Source organism: Tasmannia lanceolata, unplaced genomic scaffold, assembly GCF_043159265.1.
Source record: "Tasmannia lanceolata isolate RefF3 unplaced genomic scaffold, GAP_Taslan_0.1 ptg000004l, whole genome shotgun sequence".
NCBI classification, from domain to species: domain Eukaryota; kingdom Viridiplantae; phylum Streptophyta; class Magnoliopsida; order Canellales; family Winteraceae; genus Tasmannia; species Tasmannia lanceolata.
The window spans coordinates 11795572-11819041 of NW_027518681.1; the positions used below are offsets into that span (position 1 = coordinate 11795572).

The following is a 23470-nucleotide window of genomic DNA, read 5'->3' on the forward strand; positions in this document are numbered from 1 at the left end:
GAGGGTACAACAATCAAAGCATATATATTCACACAAATCCAACTTGCACAGCACCCTGAATCGCGTGGCTTACCCTGACAATGGCACAATGAAATACAAATAAGATGATAAATAAGGGCCTAGGTCCTCAATCCTATACACTGACCTATGATTGAGGTACTCTAGAGTTTGATTAAGGGAGATCAGGTTGCCCAACAGCCACAAAGATAAGACAGAGCGCCCTAGTTATTTGATTTCCAAGATTATGATGGAAATCAGAAGAAGTGATCCAAAGCACAAAATCAAACAAACCCATAGGTAGATTCACCCCCTATTAACAGTGCAACCACCTTCTCTCTCCACCTCTCCCCTCCTCTCTCTCAACAAAATATGCTTTCAAAGAATACGGCACCCAAGGGCGGAGGCACATATAGCCTGAGGGGGGCAATGCCCCCCCCCCCCGGCTCCTAATTGACTTGCAAAATCCCTTTTGAAGGTATTGAAAAATCCATTTTATTACAAAAATTTAGTAAGCTGGACGCCCAATGACCAATCCATGCACTGTGTAAATTAATCAGCCCTCCCAAGTGTCAATTCCTAGCTCTGCCACTGACTACACCTACTTGCGATACCACATAAAGTCATGATTCATGAAGGGGCCATTTGGATACGCTGATTTTAGAATCCAAGTTTTTAGTTTGAAAACAGTGTAAAAGAGGGTTCATGATCAAGCTGCTGTATGCTGTCCTGACAGTGTTTCTTGGATTTTGAGTGAGAAATTCAGGTTTTAAAAATCTTTCCCTCATCCTGCGATTTTAAAAACCGGGAAATATAGGAGAATCTTCTACTCTCTTGCTGATGGAAAGAAAGACGAGAAGTAAAAAACAAGTCAAAAACGACTACTAGTCCTCTTCTTCTCTTGTCTCTTAGCTACAATTTTGAAGAAATCTTAGTTTCTAAAATCCGCGTATGCCAACGGCCCAAAGGGTATTTTAAGAAAGCCCGACCAACTTTTTCGAAGATCCAAACCGTTCATTTGTTGGGCCCCAATGTAAATAGGTCCTGCATATAAAATGATCTTCATGAGATGATACTAACCCTTTGATCTATAAACGAAAGGCACCATATATAATAACAGATCAAAGTAGGAAAACCTATTAACAATAGGCCAACAAATGAATGGTTTATATTTTCGAACTAGGGCTGAAGCTGGCATTTTTGAGAAAAAAAATCCAGGAGGTGGTGGATACGGACTTTTAGGGAGCGAATTTATCAGCTCCCAGACTTTAAATAAGAAGTTCGTGTAGTACGCACAGGAGAGAGAGAGATGCAAAATGCAAGGCCTCCACCACCAGCAACAACAGTTAGCAGCGCTCCTCTCCGTAGCCCTACCCAAAGACGATTCCGAAGAGGACGATTCCTCCCGACTCGCTGCTCTTAACTCACTCCACCGAGCGATTCTTTACCCGCCCAACTCTTTACTCGTTGCCCACTCCTCCTCTTTCCTCTCCCAGGGATTTTCCCAACTTGTCTCTGACAAGTAAGAAACCTCCTCCCTCTCTATCTATCTCTCTTTTTTTTATTCTCCAATTCCCTCTATTCTACTCTTTCTTAATTGAAAAACATGTGAAATTTGGCCTTTAAAGCCACGATTAAGCCTTTGTTACAAAAAAATTGGAAAATTCAACAGTAGAATATAGTGACTATGCAATGGAAAGAAAAGATAATGACATCATATGCTTAGAGCAAGGCTCTGAAAGAATGATTTCAATTTTGGTGTAGGACTCATAACCCTAACCCTAACTCTTTAATTCACTTGAGATTGTGATTACTATTTTCGTGTAGGGCTCATAACCCTAACTCTGTTAATTCAATAGTTTAGATGAGATGAATGTGAAACAACCAATTACTCCAAAAGCTTAAGCTGTTAAAGTCATCATTTATACTTCACCACTCCCCCCTCACGTGTGGCCCCTCTATTTTGGGTTGGCCATACACTTGGCACATGTGGCCCCTCTTTTTGGTTGGCCATACATATAGATTTTTAATATCAAGGAGTTGTTGGGTTTTGAACCTAGGACCTGTCGCGAGGCAATAGGTCTTATACCATCTGAAACAACCAATTACTCCAAAAGCTTATGCTGTTAGAGTTGGTGTTATTGAATCATTTTTGCTTCAACACCACCCTCACATGTGACCCCTCTTTAGAGTTGGCCGTACACATGAATTTTTAATATCAAGGAGTTGTTGGGTTTTGAACACAGGACATGTCGTGAGGCAATAGCTCTCATACCATGTGAAAAAACCAATTGCTCGAAAAGCTTAAGCTGTTAGAGTTGGTGTTTTTGAATCATTTATGATTCAACACCACCCTCACATGTGGCTCCTCTTTAGAGTTGGCCGTACACATGGATTTTTAATATGAGGTAGTTGTTGGGTTTTGAACCCAGGACATGTCGTGAGGCAATAGCTCTCATACTATGTGAAAAACCAATTGCTCGAAAAGCGTAAGCTGTTAGAGTTGTTGTTATTTAATCATAATTTAGGCTTATTTATTCTTGAGGAAGTTATGAAATGCACCCTTGAGTTGTGCAATAGTATGTGAGAGGAAACTTTCCTTCAAGCACAGTTAGTTACGCCGTGCTCTTTACGAAACTGCTTAAAATGAATTCATGTCATTGTTGAAATTACTTGCAGGTCCTACTCGGTAAGGCAGTTGGCAGCAACTGCATATGGTTCTCTGTGTTCTGTAGTGTGTTCCAGCCCTTTGGCAGCAAATGGGCGACAGAATCATGTTATAGCAGGGGGTCTGGTCGATCGATTCATTGGTTGGGCTTTGCCCCTTCTTAGGGATGTTAGTGCTGGAAATGGGACGGTTGAATTGGCATTGGAAGGCCTCCGGGAATTTCTTAATATTGGAGATACAGGTGGAATTGAGCGATATGTTTTGCCAATCCTCAAAGCATGCCAGGAACTTCTTGAGGATGAGAGAACCTCCTTGACCCTACTCCATCAACTTCTAGGTCTTTTGACTTTAATTTCTTTCAAGTTTAGTCGGTGCTTTCAGCCTCATTTTGTTGACATTGTTGACCTGCTTCTCGGATGGGCATTGGTACCAGACCTTTCGGAATCGGACAGGTCCATTATAATGGATAATTTTTTGCAGTTCCAGAAACACTGGTTGACTAACTTGCAGTTTTCACTGGGTTTGCTGTCAAAGTTTCTGGGTGACATGGAGGTTCTACTTCAAGATGGAAGTGTTGGGACCCCACAACAGTTCCGACGGTTGCTTGCTTTACTCTCATGTTTTCTGACAGTTTTGCAGGTCACAGCTTATGGTATGCTAGAAATGAATCTACTTGATCAAATCCGTGAACCCCTTGCCAGGATGCTCCCTCAATTGTTGGCATGCCTTTCTATGGTTGGCAAGAAATTCGGGTGGTCAAAATGGATAAGAGAATCATGGAGGTGCTTGATTTTATTGGCTGAAGTAATGTGTGAAAGTTTTTCGACCTATTATCCTGCGGCCGTTGATATATTGTTTCAAAGCTTGAGGGAGGACATTCCATCCCTTCAGGTGCATGGAATGCTAAAAACAAATCTGCAACTATTGTCCCTACAAAAGCTCTGTCTCCTCCCATCGTCTGTTCAGAAGATACTGCAATTTGATTCGCCTTTATCTCAGCTGCGTTTGCATCCAAATCACCTTGTGACAGGGTCTCTCGCTGCCACTTATCTATTCTTGCTTCAGCATCGTTGTAATGAAGTTGTTGGACAGGCCATGGATTTGTTAATTGAGGAGCTGGAGTTATTAAGGGGCATGCTTGGAAAATTTAGGGATCGTGTTAATGGGGTTGGTCATGACAGTATTCGGGTCTCTAGTGTGATATCTGGTGAATCAGATGTGTATTCAGTTGGTGGCCAAGGATGCTCAGAACTTGAGTTGCTTGCTCTGATTAAATTTGATTTAAAAGTCTTGTTAGCTTGTGTTTGTTTGGGTACTGGTGGAAATTTGCTGAACCAGATAGACATTTCCACTTCCCATTATGAGAGATCAGTAAAACTCGCATCTTTTGTTTGTGAAAAACTGAATCCTTTTGATTTCCCCGTTCAAGAATGTGTGGAGTTGCAAGTTCATGTTCTGAGGGCATTACACAAGCTCAGTGAAGTTGAATACTTAAGCAAGTGGACCATAGCTAAAAGTTCTTGGAAAACAGTTTCTATTGAAATTGATAGCAAGCATCAAGGCTGGATTGATTTTAAGAATGAGTATTCCGTTGTTATAATGGAGTTTTTAAGGAAGTACAGTGTCTACATTGTTAGAGCTCTCCATGTTTCTTCTCCTCTCACAGTTAAACTTGAAGCCCTAGAGTGGCTCCGTAGTTTCTGTGGGTCCATCATAACTATGCATAAGGATGTGAAACAAAAAGATTATATTTGTGATATATGTGAGTGTGCTAGTATTAGCAGTAGCTTGCTTTTCTCAGTTCTCGATGCAGCATCTGATGGAGAGTTGAAAGTGAGGTCACATGTCGCATCAACTTTGGAACTACTACTACAAGCAAGACTTGTTTATCCGGGGCACTTATACTCTGTGGCTGAAATTGTCCTTGAAAAACTCGGTGATCCAGATATTAGTATTAAAAATGCGTTTGTGAGGGTGCTTTCCAATGTATTGCCAGTTACAATTTACACATGTGGTGCTTTTGAGGATCGTGGTGTTATTAGTTTGAGAAATAGACCTTATTTGCACTGGAAGCAAGTATTTGCTCTCAAGCAGCTGCCTCGGAAGCTTCACTCTCAGCAACTTGTTTCTATTTTGAGTTACATTTCACAGAGGTGGAAAGTTCCCCTTTCATCTTGGATCCAACGCTCAGTTTTTAGCTGCCATGGTACGAAGGACGACTTTGTTCCAAGTCAACTAGAAGAGCTAGGAAACCTTGGTCCAGATGGCCTATGGATGGATGTAAAAGTGGATGGAATTATGATGGATGAAATTTGCTCAGTAAACAATGTGGCTGCTGCTTGGTGGTCCATACATGAAGCAGCTAGGCATTGTATATCTGTTCGTCTTCGAACAAACCTTGGTGGGCCCACCCAGACTTTCGCAGCTTTGGAGCGCATGCTTTTAGACGTAGCACATGTATTGCAGCTAGATACTGAACAAAGTGAAGGGAATTTAAATATTGGTTCATCTAGTGCTCACTTATTACCAATGCATTTATTGTTGCATTTTGTCGAGGCTCTGAAGAAAAATGTGTATAATGCTTATGATGGGTCTTGTGTTTTACTGGCCGCAACCCGACAGAGTTCCTTGTTCTTTCGGGCTAACAAGAAGGTCTGTGAAGAGTGGTTTTCTCGCATTTGTGAGCCCATGATGAATGCTGGTTTAGCTCTTCATTCTCACGCCGCAACCATTCATTACTGCCTATTACGCTTACACGACCTCCGTCACTTATTAGCATCGGCTTTTAAGGACAAACCCCGGACACAGATAGCTGAGAATCTCCATAATATTAGAGCCAGATATTCTAGAGATGTCTTGAGGATCCTTAGGCATGCAGCCTTGGCCTTGTGCCGGAGTCACGAACCAGAGGCTTTGGTTGGTCTTCAAAAGTGGGCGGCAATGGCATTTTCGTCATTGTTTGTGGAGGACGGTCATATTATTTCCGGGGATATGGTGAGCTTGGGGCCTTTGTCATGGATGCCAGGACTTGTATATCAGGCCCAAGGGCAGTATGAAAAGGCTGCTGCTCATTTTTCTCACCTGCTACAGTCAGAAGAGGCACTAAGCTCTATGGGTTCTGATGGCGTCCAATTTGCAATTTCTCGTGTTATTGAGAGTTATTCAGCACTCTCAGATTGGAAGTCTTTGGAAGCCTGGTTATTAGAACTACAGGCCCTTCGTGCTAAGCATGCTGGGAAGAGTTATTCTGGTGCTCTAACTACGGCAGGCAATGAAATAAATGCAATTCATGCCTTAGCACGCTTTGATGAAGGAGATATCCAAGCATCATGGAGCTTTCTTGATTTGACACCTAAAAGTAGCAATGAGCTTACACTTGATCCTAAAATGGCCTTACAGAGGAGTGAACAGATGCTTTTGCAGGCAATGCTTAAAAGGAATGCTAAGGTAGATACAGTGCCTGAAATAGAAAAGGCCAAGTTGATGCTTGAGGAAGCTCTCTCTGTTGTTTCCCTTTATGGGTTGACTGAGGTAGCTGCCTATGCCACTCAGCTTCATTGTATCTTTGCTTTTGAAGAAGGTTGTGATCTGAACAACCAAGATAAACTTTCATCAATATTGGGTTCACTACATCAAGTTTTGCAGGCTCCAATTAATAGTGTTCACCAAGATTGTAGTTCATGGTTAAAGATATTGCGAGTTTATCGTAATGTGATTCCAACCTCACCAATTACTCTGCAACTCTGTCAGAAGCTGATCAGATTAGCTCGTAAGCAGACAAATTTCATAATGGCACATCGTTTGAGTGATTTTCTAAAAAATGATCTCCTGTCACATCATGAGGGAAAGCACACTGATTTTCTTATTACAAATTTGCAGTATGAGAATATCCTGCTAAATTATGCAGATAATAATCATGAAGAAGCTTTGAAAAATCTGTGGTCATTGGTGGGCCCTTTTATGCTGTCTCCAACAATGATAGTCTCTGAATCTGATAAATTGCTGAAGGCCAAGGCATGCTTGAAACTATCGAGTTGGCTGAAACAAGAGTATTCAAACATAAATTTGGACAGTATTCTTTCCAAGATACGTGTGGATTTTTTGGAATCCAAGACATGCAATGATGAGAGCTTCACGTCTGAGGCAAATTATAGTCTGATTATCGAGGAAATTGTGGGTACAGCTACCAAAGTGTCTACTGTTCTTTGTCCCAGTATGGGTAAGTCATGGCTGTCTTATGCCTTTTGGTGTTATAGTCAAGCAAGAGGCTCTCTTTCCACACCAGATTCTGTTCTACAGTCATGCTCTTTGTCTCCCGCTCTTCTTCCAGAGATTCAGTCGGACAGATTTCATTTGACCGAAGAAGAGATATCAAGAGTCGAAACAATAATTGCAAATTTTTTCCAAAAGAATAATCAAAACCAAATCATTTGGCCTTATTCTGGTGAGCATTTGAAACACGAGACCTCTGTGACGTCTTTGGTCCAGCAAGTAGTGTGTCTAATTCAAGATGCGGCTGGGGCACCCGGAGTGGAAAACACTGATGGTGAATCTGCCTACACTACACTAAAATCTCAATTACAGATGTGTTTCCTCTATGTTGAGGCTGAGATAGAGAAAGATGAAATTTTGTCTTTAGTTAATGAATTGGTTGATATTTGGTGGCTGTTAAGGAAAAGAAGGGTTTCGCTTTTTGGACACGCTGCTCATGGTTATATGAAATTCCTCACGCATTCCTCCTCCAATCATCATAGAAGTCTCTCGGCTAGCGGCCATGCTGATTTTGTGAAGCAGAAGGCTGGAAACTCCACCCTCAGGGCGACATTATATGTTCTGCATATTCTTTTGAACTATGGAGTGGAGTTAAGAGATACACTTGAACCGGGTCTTCTAACAGTTCCTCTACTGCCTTGGCAGGTATACTTCAGTTTGTTGCTGTTCTAGAGCGTCAAATTAAGAAAGAGGAGTTCTAAAATGAAGTGCGCCCTTGCAAAAAAGGGATGAAAGGGCGCCCCTGTTGGTTGTAAATCATCAAAATGCATTTAATGTTCTTTGATTTTTCATCCCATTTAATGCACTTCAGTGATCTACAACCAATGGGGGCGCCCTTTCATCCCTTTTTTTGCAAGGGCGCCCTTCATTTTAGAACTCCTCATTAAGAAATAATAGTTTAATTATATATTGCCTCTGTTGTTCTCTTCTGCAGGAAATTACACCCCAGCTATTTGCTCGACTAACTTCTCATCCTGAGCAAGTGGTCAGAAAACAATTGGAGGGCTTGCTCTTGATGTTAGCCAAGCTATCTCCTTGGTCTATAGTGTACCCTACGCTTGTTGATGTGAATGCATACGAAGGGGAGCCTTCAGAGGAGCTTCAGCACATAATGGGATGCTTGGTAATATATAATTATGTCCCATCTATATATTTAGTATTGGTGGAACCCTTTAATGGATTTAAGATCATTTATTGTCTTTTTGTGTGAATCCATTTGGATAAGTCATTTTCGAGCAAAATGTTCTCAAATGGTAGATATATTCTGTCACCACTTTCATATACTTTGATTTATTGACTTTCTCAAATTAAGAATTTTTAGTATTTCGTGGTTCTAACTTTTTTTCTTACTTTCATTCAATATTTTGTACATTCGGATTTGGTGTTCAAGACTCCTTGTTTTTATCTGATTGGATTAGGAACTTACTAGTTTTCGTTGGCCAGAGAATATGATCCTCATGTTTCATGCTGTTAATTAAACCATTATTTTTGCTGCTACAGCAGCGACTTCTTGGTCTGTGAGTTTCCTTTTTATACTATTATTGGGTGTTTTATCGATACCTTTATCCGAATGTAAGCATCAATGAAAACAATGGTATTGGGAGACACAGTACTCCGACTGCTTTTCAAAAAGTGAAAGCAGCCAGAAACCTGCAAATTATTTTTCAGGAAACCCTTTTCTTTAACGAGCCGGCATCTGTATTTGAGACTAACCAAGATGTCATAAGCTGCTCATAATCTGGAGATGTTCAAGCATAGTAGGCAATACAATGTAGAAATATTAAGGCACGGACAGCAATGAGTGGCCTACGAGAAATATGGAACCTCCCTCCCCCAGCACACATGCACACTCCAAAAAAAAAAGAAAAAGAAAAAGAAAAAGAAGTTGATGATTTGATATCATATCCCTACGTTCACCACCGGAGTTGGTTGAAGACTTCACTTTTTTGGTGTCAGTGAACTGTGCCCCCCTTAAAACCAGACTGTCAACATACTTGGCCAGGATATAGAATATTTCGATGACAAAAAACATAAGATACTGTTACAGTATAAAAGATAAATAACTCCTTTCTCCAATAGCTTAAGCTTTTGGAGAAGTTGGTAAGTTAACATGGTATCAGAGCCAAAGGTCTCTCATTCAAACCTCCCGGAGAGCAAAAATCCACATGTGATGGTCGGCCCAAAGTGGGACCACATGTGCCACATGTTTGCCAAGTGGGCCACACGTGCAGGGGAGTGTTAAACTATAAAAGATAAATAACTCCTTTCTCCAACAGCTTAAGCTTTTGGAGAAGTTGGTAAGTTAACAGATACATTTATCATTTCTCTGAAATTTGACTAAGGTATGGGTCCGTTTGACATTTATTGGAAGCACAACTGCAAATGATGACAAGAAGTGGAATATACGTCAAATTGGTCATTCCAAAGGCAAATGGGGAGGAAGAAATATGAAGCAGTTGAAGAAGAATATGGCTTGAAGAGATTTGAAATCATTAATAGCAGAGTTCTTGCGGAGGAAAAGTCAAATGTCCCTTAATATTCAAGAAAACTGATACACTAGTCCCCTTGGCCGTGCCCTTTCTTGCTCTGCCATGAAATTCCAGAACAGTCCTAGATCAGATCTGCAGCCTTTAATCCTCAACCAAATCTATCCAATCTTTTCCCCATCCCATCGGTCACCATTACTTTTTTCCCCCTTCTATCGAACATTACAACCAATCCTATTGACTTCCCTGCAAACTATAGTGGTCCGGTTGTCCCTACTCATCATCATCACAGTCCACCAAAACCAGTCCCAACAGTCCCCCAAATCAGCCTCATAAGTCTACCTGATCAATTCTATAGGCTCAATCCCATATTCTTTGATCCCACATCCCTTCGCTATACCCCTAAAACTTAGCTTTTACCCCTCATCTTCGCTGCTGTGCTTAAATTCATCAGATTTGAGCCTGGCTTCCCTAATCCGTCCTACATCACAACCTGTAGCCAAAATAACTTATCTAATAACACAATACTACGTGCTTTTGTGCCCGTAACCATTTTGACATAAGAATTGTGAGTAAATGCATCCAATGGAAAATAATGCAATGTCAGCCGATTTATTCTTGTATAAGCTCTGTAATGTTACTTAGCTAGGTTGTGGAAAACCATGTTATCATAGGACAAAGAAGCTCCTGATTCTTTACATAGGTTCTCATTAAGTTAAGAACCCATGGATGCTCATAAATGAACTCAGTTGCTTTCTTAGCCTTTTAAATTGTCAATGCATATCCTTTCAATTTGATGATGCTCTTAAATCAAATCTATGCAGTGAACGACACTTCGAATTCTAATAATTTCTCTTTCCATCAATGTCTTCCCTATACTAACATATTCAGAATGGTTATTTGTGATTGTCAACTTACTAACTTCTCCAAAAGCTTAAGCTGTTGGGGACAGGGGTTATTTATCTTTTATACTTTAACACTTCCCCGCACGTGTGGCTCACTTGGCAAACACGTGGCACATGTGGTCCCACTCTATGTCACAAATGTCGTTCTCGGGAATTTCTCGGCAATGGAAAATCTCGGGATATATTAAATTTTATTATTATTTTCGGGTTTATATCGGAAAAAAGGTAAAAATAAAATTATTGAAAAAATACATAAAAAATATTAAATTGAAGAAAAATATAAAATAAAAACATCGTAAAAATATAGGGATAATATCACGATATTATCGGGAAATTTTATGAGAAAAACAAAAATATCGTTATATTTTCAAAATCTTGGGATTAGTTCCAGATTTTGTCGTTTTGTCAAAATGTCGCGATAAAAAAGCTATATTTTGAAAATATCGGAGATATTTGTGACATAGGTCCCACTTTGGGCCGACCATCGCATGTGGATTTTTGCTATCTGGGAGGTTTGAACTCGAAACCTTTGGCTCTGATACCAACAATCTTACCAACTTCTCCAAAAGCTTAAGCTATTGGAGAAGTTGGTAAGTTAACATGGTACCAGAGCCCTAGGGTTTCCGATCCCTAGGGACAATCGTCAACCTCCATCTTCTCCATCTCCTCCATCTCCACCCAAAGCCAAATCCATCTACCGCCCCTGCCTCCAACCCATCTTCTTCCTACTCCACCCAAAGCCAAATCCTCCACCCAAAGCCAACTCCATCCACCGTACCCTTACGGCAAGCCCTTCTACCCACCGTACCCTCCTTCTACGCACTGTTACTCCAATCACCCTTACGGCAAGCCCTTCTACCCACCGTACCCTCCTTCTACGCACTGTAACTCCAATCGCCCCACCGTAACCCCCCGTAACTCCACCCTCCCCTCACGTGTGGCCCCTTTTTCTTTTGGGTTGGGCCTATTCCATGTGGATTTCACTATCAAGGAGGTTTGAACCCAGGCATTTGCCCTGTAACTCCCCGCACGTGTGGCCCACTTGGCAAACACGTGGCACATGTGGTCCCACTTTGGGCCGACCATCGCATGTGGATTTTTGCTATCCGGGAGGTTTGAACTCAAGAGCTTTGGCTCTGGTACCATGTTAACTTACCAACTTCTCCAAAAGCTTAACAGTGATAACCTCCGCTACTTTTTCTTCCCCATCCTTTGTTAATAGATTCATCAACTGATTTTAGAAATCATGTTCCTACTGGACTATTTACAAGAAAATTGATTAAACGTCTAATCTTGTCGTCGATCAACCAATTAAGCATAATAGTGCACTCATGTCCCCATCTCATGCATTTAAGGGGCTTAAAGTTGACCCCGAATGCTGTAACCGTCTCACACATAGGCACAAAATATGGACTAATTGAAAGAAAGGGCATTTTCATAAATAAATATCCCTATCTTTCTGCAAACACCAGTATGTTCCTCCTTCCACCTAGACATTAGAGTTGTCTGTCAAGCTTTGGTGGAGACAAACTGATTAATTGGACCCCTCATCCTAGGTGGTTGGGAGGCAATGCCGCCAATGGGAGTCCCACTATCCGCTTCTTTACTTGGAGAAACAACTCTTAAAGTATCATGGTTTTAAATTTCCATCGAGATCGATGTGAAACGACCAGAATGTTTCCATTTACATTTAAGTGTGTGTTACATAATTATATTTATGTGAATTGCTTATGAAATGTGGTGTATGTAATCACATTTGAAATGTGGTATGTTCTGTGTGAAACAACCAGTTAGTCCAAAAGCTTAAGCTGTTGGAGAAAGGCGTTATTTAATCTTTTATACTTTAACACTCCCCCCTCACGTGTGGCCCCTCTTTTGGGTTTTTTGGCCTACACGTGGCACATGTGGCCCCTCTTTTGGGTTTGGCCATTGCATGTGGATTTTTGCTATGAGGAGGTTTGAACTCAAGACCTTTTGCTCTGTTACATGTGAAACAACCCGTTACTCCAAAAGCTTAAGCTGTTGGAGAAAGGCATTATTTAATCTTTTATACTTTAACATTCTGAATTATCAGACATGCATCTCAGCAGGTGTTTGTTGTTTTTAAACCATTATAGAGGGTTATCTTGCTTATGTGATGGTTTCTAACTGTGTATTTGTGCTTATTCTAGCATTTCCTGAAGTTTCATCTTAAAATTCTATCATTTGCATAGTTTCCATACATTTCCTTGATTTTATTGGATTTTCACTGAAATTTCTAACAGAAACTGAAACGTGTCCATTTCCACTGCGACCGATACTGAAATGGAAACGGAAACTGAAATCCAAATTTATAACATTGGAAAGTAGATATGTTCCTATATCACCTTCCAATAAACATGTTAGAATGGAAAATGGATAAGAGAAGAAAGGAAGAAGAAGACGAGTGGGGGAGAAGATGGTGAGATTCCCCGCTAAGGAGCTCTCCCATGTAATGATGTATATATAGAGCCCAAAATAGGGCAACATAGTACAAAGACTACAATACCCCTCACTTATACACGTAATGACCCAAATGCCCTTACACTCTTCAACACTCCCTCTCAAGTTGAAGTGTATGTACTATGGAACTCTAGCTTGCTACAAAGAAAACTACAACCAACAACTAAAAAATACCATACAACAAAAAAAGGTACAATAAGCCCATAAACACAGCCAGCTTGGTATAACACTCCCCCTCAAGCTGGTGTGGTGAATACATAATAAAATACATAATAAAAAAAATGATAGCAACGACCACAGTGAATAGAATGGCATGCTCAATGGCCACCAGAGTAACAGCTCCCCCCGAATCAGCCCGACAACGAGAATGATCACAACAGGGCCTCCCCCTGAATCAAAGCACGACGAACAAATCCGTATGCCAACGAGCAATGGAGGCGCCTCGGTAGGAAACCACAACGATCCTCGAATAAAATGAGCATGCCAAAGGCTGGCACACGACCAACGACGAAGCACCACGAGTATATATCAGTTGAACAACACATCACCATAAGAAGAACTACCTACCAACCAACCAAAGACGGTCAACCAACCAACAAGGCGATATAAAGATCAGCCCACGACAACAACCAACCAACGACGGCCACACAGCATGTCGCCTGGAAGAAACAACAACAAGGCTAAGAGCAACACCAACGACCGGGCATATAGCCCCAACAACAACAAGGCCAAAAGCAATGCTAACAACCGGGCATATAGCCTCAACAAAGTGGATTGCAACGCAAGCCACTGCAACCACAACAAAGGAGTAAAACTACGCCTAGCAACTACACGCACTATGTAGAAGCAGCATCAATTACATGACTCGCAAAGCGAGTCCACCAACAACCAACCACAACAACCAACAACAAACCAACCAACCCAATTAATGAACCAACCAAGAACCAAGAACCAACAAACACCAACCAAACACTAACCAATCACCAACAACAAGCCAACCAACTCAACCAACGACGATCACAAACCAACCACAACCAACCAACCAACCAACAACTAAACAACAACCACTATAGTCTCAACCACGATCAATCCAACCGACAAACCAACCATAAAGGCACAAACACAACCAACCAACAATGAATACACACAAACAACCAACCAAACAACCCTTGTCCATCAACAAACCAACAACCAAACAACCAACTAAAAAGACTACCAACGAAGACAACAAGAAGACAACACCAAAAAAAGATAACACCAACAACTACATACTAGCACAACTACATGATAACACTTCCCCTCAAGTTGAAGACCGAATGCTTTCAACTTGCAAAGAGAAAAAAGGACATTTTATCAAACACTTGGTGTGCACCTTTGACATCAACACAAAAGACATAGAAAACTATGGAAAGAGCAAGGCAACAACAAAACAAGGATGCAACACACTCCATCAATGGAACTACGTAAGGGCTACAACATTCCCCTTTAAGTTGAGGCTGAAGGCCTTCAACTTGCAATGAAAATACTACCTTCAACACACAATATCCCTCTTGGACATTTTAACAAACACTTGGCGTACACGTTTGAGATCAATACAAACGCCATAAGAAACAACGAATATAGAGGGATAGAACAAGAATTGGGATGGAGTAGAAGAGGATGAGACTCCAAACATGAAAGAAAGAAAGAAAGAAATGATTTAAACCATAAAGAGAGGGTAAAGAAACTAGAAAGAACCCAACAAGGAGATTTAGGGATTGAGAACTAAAAAGAGAGAGATTTATGGATTTGGGACAAAGGAAAGAACAAGAAAGGAGCTTATAAATGGAAAAGAAAAGAAAAGAATAGATAAAAGGGGAATCTTCCTGTTTTTTTTGTTTGGGAAATGGATGGATCTACAAATGATATTTACAAGAGGGGTTTGGGATTAGAGGTTCACAAGGGGTTTGAAGGTTATGGAGTTAGGGTGCAGAGAGGAGAAAAAATGAGTTTGGGTTTTGGGTTTCACAACAAATGAGAGGAGATGAGAATGGTTTAGGGTTTGGTGTAAGACAAGACGAGACGAGGAAGAGATGACGGCGAGAGAGACGAGATAGATGAAGATGGAAACTTGAAACTCTTCTTCTTCTTTCTTGCCAAAGGATCTTGCTCTGATACCATGTTAAAATGGAAAATGAATAAGAGAAGAGAGGAAGAAGAAGAAGAGTGGGGGAGAAGATGGTGAGATTCTCCACTAAGGAGCTCTCCCATGTAATGATGTATATATAGAGCCCCAAAGAGGGCAACATAGTACAAAGACTACAATACCCCTCACTTATACACGTAATGACCCAAATGCCCTTACACTCTTCAACAAAACACAAGTTCATTTCTTAGTAAAAGCAAAAGAGAAAAAAAGAGAAGAAGAAGAAAAAAAAAGGAAAAGTTAGAACAGACGGAAATGGAGAATCCGAGTGGGTCATCATCCCCTAGACAATCTAGGAAGTGTCCCTTGGATGTGTTGGAAGTGGAAGAAGCCTTAAGTAAAATGCATGCCATGGTATATAATGAGGAACTGGCGTCCAAAATATTACCAATACCACGAGAAAAGATTAAAATTTTTCTGAAGAGGCAATGGAAACTCTTTAAGGAGGCAGCCAACAACCGACCAGAGACTTTTTATAACCTAACCGGAACATATATTGTAAAAGAATCCCACTCGCCGATGCACAAGCATCAATTCTTCATCAAGTCTCTGGAAGACGAAAAGAAAGAGAGACTTCTTCGTTGGGAAGAAGATAGGGCGTCAGGGGTTAAGAGGTTGGAAGCTATGCTTAGGGCTGTTCATTCGTCGGTTATAACCGAAATAACCGACCGAACCGAATTCGGTCGTTTATTTCGGTTCGGTTGTTTAGCTATTCGGTTCGGTTTCGGGTTTTGATCTGCTAAGATTTCGGTTTTCGGTTTCGGTTACATTTCTGTCAAAAATAAATTCGGTTTACCCGAAAATCGAATTGTGGTAAGTCCAAGGCAGTGTGCCAATATCAGAACTAGTGTGGTAAAATTTAAGTTGGAAGAAAGTGGCAGGAAGACATGCATACCTACACGCGTTACGATGGGGAACAACAGAAAAATAAAGCCCATTTACACGCTCCCAATTCGTGACGATTCCTGCCACGTGTCAAACGCCACTGCGTATTTATCCAAACCATGGCCTTTTTCGAGGCACTGACAGGAGAAGCTACTATACAAAGGGAAATAATATATACCCTTTCTTCCCCGAGCCAACACCTTGTAGTGCAGAGAGAGTAGTCGTAATTAAACGTAGGTTTTTGGTTTCGATTTTCTCTTTTGGAATTATCAACACCCAAATTTTGTTGTTACATGATATATTCACCCCTTTTTTTACTTGGAACAGCCCCAACTCACTCAATAAAGCGTAATCACTAGGTAGGGGCTGTCCCGAGTAAAAAATATTAGGTGAATATATATCACTTTAATCGACTAAAGTCACTAAACCCTCGGGCCCTCGGCTGCTCTCTCATTTTTCTTTCGAGTTTCGACTGTCTTGAAGACTCTTTTGGGTTTAGGCCTTAGGGTTTTGAGCAGAGAGAAAGAAGATCGCGTCAACGACTCACCGGCCACCGTGATTCTCGGCTTAGCTGGATCTCGCCATCTCTGATCTCTCAACTCCGGCTATTGGAAGAGACAAAGAGGAATCCGAGAAGGAATCAAGACTTGGTGAACCTTTTTTTTTGAAATATTAATATATTGAAGGAAGGAACCGAGAAGGTTCACAAAATACAAAGAAAAGGAAAAAGAAAATACAATTTACGGAGGGAGATAATCAAACCACTCTAAACTAGCCTTGCTAACCCCAGATTTGGCAAGGGAATCAGATTCGCCATTTGCCGATCTCCGAATATGTGAGAAGACTGCAGCCGAATTAGAAACATCATCAGAGATCTCATCCATAAGATTGAGGAATCTCCACGGCGGCGGAGCAAAACTAGAAAGCCACTTTACCACATTTGCCGAGTCTCCTACTATCACCTTGTCCAAGATGAGTTTATCTAAATGTAATATTTCGGAATAAGCCGCTTTTACTTCCGCTTCAGAAGAATCGCTTATACCGATTGGATCAGAAAAAGCCCAACCACTTCACCTCTATCATTCCTAAGAAGACCACAAATTCCAGCTGCACCCGGATTCCCAAAAAAAGCACCATCAAAATTAAACTTGAAAAAACCCACTGGAAGAAGAGCCCACTTTTGAATCACCTTTGATTTGGAAGACGCCTCATTGCATATGATCTGCCAACCCTCCCACAAATCATAGGCAGAAACCGTGCAGAAGAGAGGAGAACCTTTCGCCCAGTGAATAGCCAGGCAATAATCTTCAAATATAGACCATAGGAAGATTTTGCCTTTCCATTAAAGATTCTCTCGTTACGCTCTTTCCAAATGGACCACCAGACTGCCAATAAACAAATTTTTCAAAGAACCTTGCCTTTTTTCTTCCAAGGAACAAAGTCCCAGCTTTCAAGAACTTGATCAGTAGAGTACGGAAAAACCCACCGAATACCGAATCTCACCAAAATCAAACCCCAAACTTCGCTAACATAACTACAATGTATGAATATATGATCAATTGATTCTCCATCCTTTAAGCATAAAGAACAATGATCAACTACCCTCATACCTCTTTTTCTTAAGAATTCAATAGTCTGAATGTGACGGCAACTAACAGACCACCCAAAGAAACTTACTCTTGGAGGGCAATGGAAATTCCAAACCTTGGCAGATAAGGATTCCTCAGAGCCAAAGCGCCCCGATCATAAAATGACTTAACCGAGAAGAATCCGGACGAATCCAACATCCAAATTCTTTTATCCGAACCAGACTTCTTTATAAAACATTTTTCAATTAAATCAAATAATGATGAGAGAGAATAATTCCCTTTCGAAAAATTCCTTCGAAATTTTGGACACCACACCACTTTCTAATCCGCTCTTTCGAAGCAATCGCAGACAAGAACATTCTTTTCCGCAGCTACAATAAAAAGATCAGGGAAAACAATATTCAGAGGGTCCTTTGAACACCAAGCATCAATCCAAAATCTGATCCGATTTCCAGAATAGACTTTGAAGCAACACCCTTTTCTGAATTCATGGCTCAAAATAATAATATCTCTCCAGGTAGTTGTACCTTTCTTTTCAAGCCGATCATCTGACTCCCAATTTCCGGAGAGACAACCATATTTACTCCCAATAACTCTCACCCATAAAGCAGACCTCTCTTCTCCAAATCTCCACAACCATTTGCTCATGAGAGTGAGGTTGAATTGCTTAATTCTGCGAATACCCAGGCCTCCATTTTGAAGAGGAATCCCATTTTACTAAAGCAATTCCACCCCCATGATTTGATCCGCCCCAAAGGAATCTACGTTGGATTTTCTCAATCCTCAAAACCACACTAGCCAGGCACCTGAATAAAGATAGAAAATAAACTGGGATGTTAGCAAGAACCGATTTAATCAGAGTTAATCTTCCCCCCCTTGAAACTAATTTTCTCTTCCAAGTTTCCAATCTCCTCTCACTTCTATCCACAATTGGATCCCAAACTTTTTTTTGGTCTTTCAACTCCCAAAGGCAGACCAAGATAAGAAGATGGGAAAGAATCCACCTTGCACCCCAAGATTTCTGCAAACAAACCAATTTCTGCAGAAGAAATATTAATAGCAAAGATTATGAATTTTAACAGATTTGTCCTCTTCCCTGTTATCAGTTCATAGCATCTTAGGATTGCCTTGAGGTTTAAAAGATTGTTGTTCTTCGGCACACAGAAAAACAAGGTGTCATCTACAAATTGCAAAATAGACACTTCCACTTTATTCTTACCAACTTCAAAACCTGCAATTAATCTCTTCTCGCAACCTTTCTGGATCAATTTACTGAGAGTTTCTGCGACTAGAACAAAAAGAAAAGGAGATAGTGGATCACCTTGCCTGAGGCCTCTGGATGATTTAAAAAAAACCTTTAGGAGAACCATTAACCAATATAGAGAACCAAGTTGAAGACACACAATTTCGGATCCAACCTCTCCAAATACTTTCGAAACCCATTCTCCCGAGGATATAATCTAAACAGTCCCATTCAACTCTGTCATATGCCTTCTCCATATCCAACTTACAAACCACTCCTTTTCCACCACTTCTTGAAAAGTAATCGATTGCTTCATTCGCAATCAGGGAACAATCAAGAATTTGTCTGTTGCTTACAAAACCACTTTGACTATCGGACACCACCCTAGGAAGAACAACTTTTAAACGATCAGCCAAAACTTTGTATAAGCAACCCACCAAACTAATAGGTTTGAAATCTGAAACTTTTGAAGCACCCTCTACTTTAGGAATCAAGGCAATGAAAGAGGCACCTGATCCTTTATCAAGAGAAATACCTTTATGGAAATCCTTGAAAAATCGAAGGACGTCGGATTTGACATAAGACCAACAAGATTGGAAGAAAGCTAGGCAAAAACCATCAGGACCAGGAGCCTTATCTCTCTCCATAGAAAAAAGGGCAACCTTCACGTCATCCTCTTCAAAAGATCTTTCCAAATTAGAACACTCTTCTAAAGATAAACTATTGAACTCCACATCCTCCGGAATTTGACGAGATAAATTCTCAAAAGTGTACAGGGATGAGAAGAATTCAACAAAGGCTTGAGAGATATCATTCTTATTTGTGATCAAATCATTACCAGCATTAAGGACTTCAATTCTGTTTCTTCTCCTTCTAGCACTCGCCATAGCATGGAAAAATGCAGTGTTTTTGTCTCCTTCCTTCAGCCATTTAATTCGGGATTTCTGCCTCCAAGATATTTCCTCGTGTAGAAGAAAAGCCTGGTGTTCTTGATTAAGTTTACCCAATTCTTCCCAACCCTCTTCCCCTCCCAAACCACTATCTTCTAGAGCTTTTAATTCCTCCATTCTATTTTGCAGTACTAATTTTCTGTTTAAAATCTGTTTTTTTTCTTCTCCCACCCACACTTTAATGTTCTTCTTCACAAATTTGAGCTTCTTCCCTATTATCACATCCGCTGGACCTTCCACGTGATAAGACGACCACCATTCTCCCAACCTTTCTACCATCTGTGGATAATTCAACCAAGCAATTTCAAATCTAAAAGGAGTCGGGCCCCAAGATTCTAGCCTTGAATCAAGCAAAATAGGGGAATGATCTGAAACCGAATGAATCAAAGCCTTTTGGAGGATATCCAGCACCATAGCCATTCACTCAGCACAAATAAGGAATCGATCAAGTCTGCTTCGACTTTCTCCTCGAGACCATGTAAAAGCTGATCCCGATAAAGGAAGATTGATCAGTTCATTATCCGCTATGAAATTAGCAAAAGACCTTGTACATTGAATAATACGATTGCATCCCACCGTCTCTCCTATAGATTTTATCTCATTAAAATCACCCCCAATGCACCATGGATAGGAACATAAACCTCTGATTCTACCCAACTCTGACCAAAAAACCTCTTTGTCTACCCTTTGAACCGGCCCATAAACACTAGTGAAGAGCCACAAAGACTCATCCTCCAGCCTCCTAAGAGCCACTGAAATGGAAAAAGAGCCTTTCCACACTTCAATACTTTGCCAACACACTTCATCCCAAGCTACAAGAATTCCACCAGAAGCTCCCAAAGAAGGAACAGAAGAAAAATCCCAATCTGCCTTCACACCCCAACTCCTAATTATTTCTCTAGAAATATTTTCCAATTTTGTTTCTTGAATGCAGATTAAATCCGGCTTTGAACCTCTTTGTGACTTTGTCCTTCCGAGTTCGAAATCGAGGTATGCCATTGCCAGTGACGTGAAACCCTTTTCTTTAATGGTTTAGGGTTTTAATTTTTGTTTGAATGGTTTAGGACTTTAGGTTATTATTTTAGGGTTTGATTTTTTTTAATGGTTTATGTTTTTATTTTAGGGTTAGGTTTTTTTTTTGACTGGTTGAGGGTTATTTGTGCTTTCCTTTTCGGTTATAACCGCCCTAACCGAACAAGCGAAATCATATTTCGGTTTCGGTTTAATTTGGGTATTAATACATTCGGTTACTGTTTCGTTTATTATTTTTACGTAACCGAAATATTTCGGTTCGGTTAATTTCGGCTACTTCGGTTCGGTTAAAACCGAATGAACAGCCCTAGCTATGCTTAGTCGGAAAAAGAACCCTGCGGAAAAGATTCCGGATGTGGAGACTTTTGCATGCGAGGTTGAGCAGCTACTTTTGGAGCTAGGAAAATGCTCACACTAAAAGGTAAGTCTTGTGAAAAGTTTAAACTTTCTGGAAGGGAGTCAATCAATTACCTTGGTGCTTTTTCTGATGCCGGGAAGGAAGTGGAACGAATCAAAGTTTTTTGGTTTTTTGGTTGTTTGTGGTTTCGGGTATAATCATATAGAACTTACTCGATGTATTGTAAAGGGGACCCTTGGTTCCTACTTCTCGTAATTTTATATAATATTAATATAATATGTCATCTTTCAAAAAAAAATTTTATTTTTTCTCCCAGCTTTAAAATACTTAAAGAATTTTTACGTGCTTCTTGAATTTATGATATACACTTGGTGAGTTGGTTTAATCCATGATATGTACCCACCGAGTGATGTTTGAGGCGGTTAATACCTCTCGTGCACCTTTGATCTCAAAAGTTGCAAGATTATATATATATATATATATATATATATATATATATATATATATATATATATATATATATAGAGAGAGAGAGAGAGAGAGAGAGAGAGAGAGAGAGGAGACAGTTCATGCGCTCGAGTACAGATAAGCTTATCTGCACTGGAGTGCAGGAAACATGGTGGGCCCACATTTTTTGGGTGATCCTAAGCATTCGTTTGAAAGGTCCCATAATGTATGGGGTGTGTACCAAGAATCAGCTCCATTGGATCAACTTATCCCTTCCATTTGTGGGGTGAAAAAATGGGCAGATTTCTGGATAAACAATACCTGTCCATTTTCTCACCCACAAATGGACACCCTAAGATGATCCAATGGAGCTGAGTTTTGGTACACATCCCATCCATGATGGGGCCTTTCAAATGAATGCTTAGGATCACCCAAAAAATGTGGGCCCATCCTTGTTTCCTGCACTCGAGCGCAGATAAGCTATCTAAGCTCGAGCGCAGGAACTGTTTACTCATATATATATATATACTAGTAAAAAACCCCTTGCGATGCACGGGCCGACAAAGAACTGTACGGACCACATCATAGGTTGATCCAAACCGTCCATGTGATGGAACACAACATCAATACGTTGTGCCCGTAAAATCATTTCCATTGGCTCATCCTAGCCCTCCAATCTATAGTTGTTTCCATAATATGTTGTTCCTCTTAAGGTGCCCCGAATTCGTAAATATTTTTAAAGGTGTGCGACATTCGTAATATCCTCAAAAAATTACTAAGGAAAAGTAGTTTTTTCGTAATTGTTATATTTTGATACCTCTTCTTTGTAGTTTTTTCTGTAATTGTCATATTCAGGTACCCATTGTTCGTAATTTCCCTCCAAAACTTTACTACTAATGATTATTATTGGTAGCTTCTTTCGGTACTTATTATTGCTAGCCACCTTTGAAGAAATAGTATTTCCGTGCAGTTTTTCACCACCTCTAATAAGACAAATCTCTGAACACATACAATTGCGAAGGATGGGCGAGACGTAGCCTTTGGAGAAGGTGGCTAGCAAATAATGATTTATTTTTTCAAATAATTCCGAAAATGGGTAGGATTGAAATTATGTGGCTTTAATGGGTGCCTTTATTAAAAAGCATAAAGGAGGGGGAAGGATTGAAAATATGTGGGTTGAATGGGTGCCTTTGTTAAAAAAAGTCAAAAAAAGTGATGTGTAATTCTCATAGAATTTTGGGAGAAATTCAAATAATTCTCTCATTTTCTCTTCTGCTATATATATATATATAGGCAAATGATATCAGCACGACTATGTTTTTATAATTGCATGGTCCTAGCTTATCTTTTCTTTTTTAAATGGCTTGTAGGAGCTTTTTGGGAAATGTAATGACCTTTTGACAGCTCTTTAAATGCTAAAAGACAAGGTACACAAGCGTAGATAATTCCCTAAATATGTATATTTATATATGTGTATAAACATATATATATATATATATATATATATATATATATATATTTGTGTGTGTGCGCATGCGCATGTGTTTGTCTCTCTCTCTCTCTATATATATATATATCTGTATGTCTATATATATTATATATATCTATATACTATATAGCAAAAGAGAAAATAAGAGAATTTTTTGAATATTTTGAAAATTCTATGAGAATTACACATCACTTTTTTTGACTTTTTTTAACAAATGCACCCATTCAACCCACATATTTTCAATCCTACCCCCTCCTTTATGCTTTCTAACAACGGCACCCATTAAAGCCACATAATTTCAATCTTACCCCCCTCCTTTATGGTTTTTTAATAAAAAATCTATAGGGTGATCTTAACCATCCGATTTAAGAGGAATTATGGAAACCTCTATAGAATGGAGGGCTAGGATCAGCCTATGGAAATGATTTTGGGGCACAACCTATTTATGTTGTGTTCCATCACATCGACGGTTTGGATCAACCT

The 23470-nt window shown here is 40.1% G+C and overlaps 1 protein-coding gene across 1 annotated transcript in view; it reads left to right on the top strand.

Moving 5' to 3' along the window:
- Window positions 1–1158: 1158 nt before the first annotated feature.
- LOC143875497 (uncharacterized) overlaps window positions 1159–23470 on the top strand; it is a 47462-nt gene continuing 25150 nt past the window's right edge. Inside the window, exons 1-3 of the mRNA XM_077377062.1 lie at window positions 1159–1519; window positions 2677–7582; window positions 7872–8060. Of these exons, the coding sequence (XP_077233177.1) occupies window positions 1314–1519; window positions 2677–7582; window positions 7872–8060 (5301 nt within the window). The 5' untranslated portion in view covers window positions 1159–1313. The remainder of the gene's footprint in view (window positions 1520–2676; window positions 7583–7871; window positions 8061–23470) is intronic.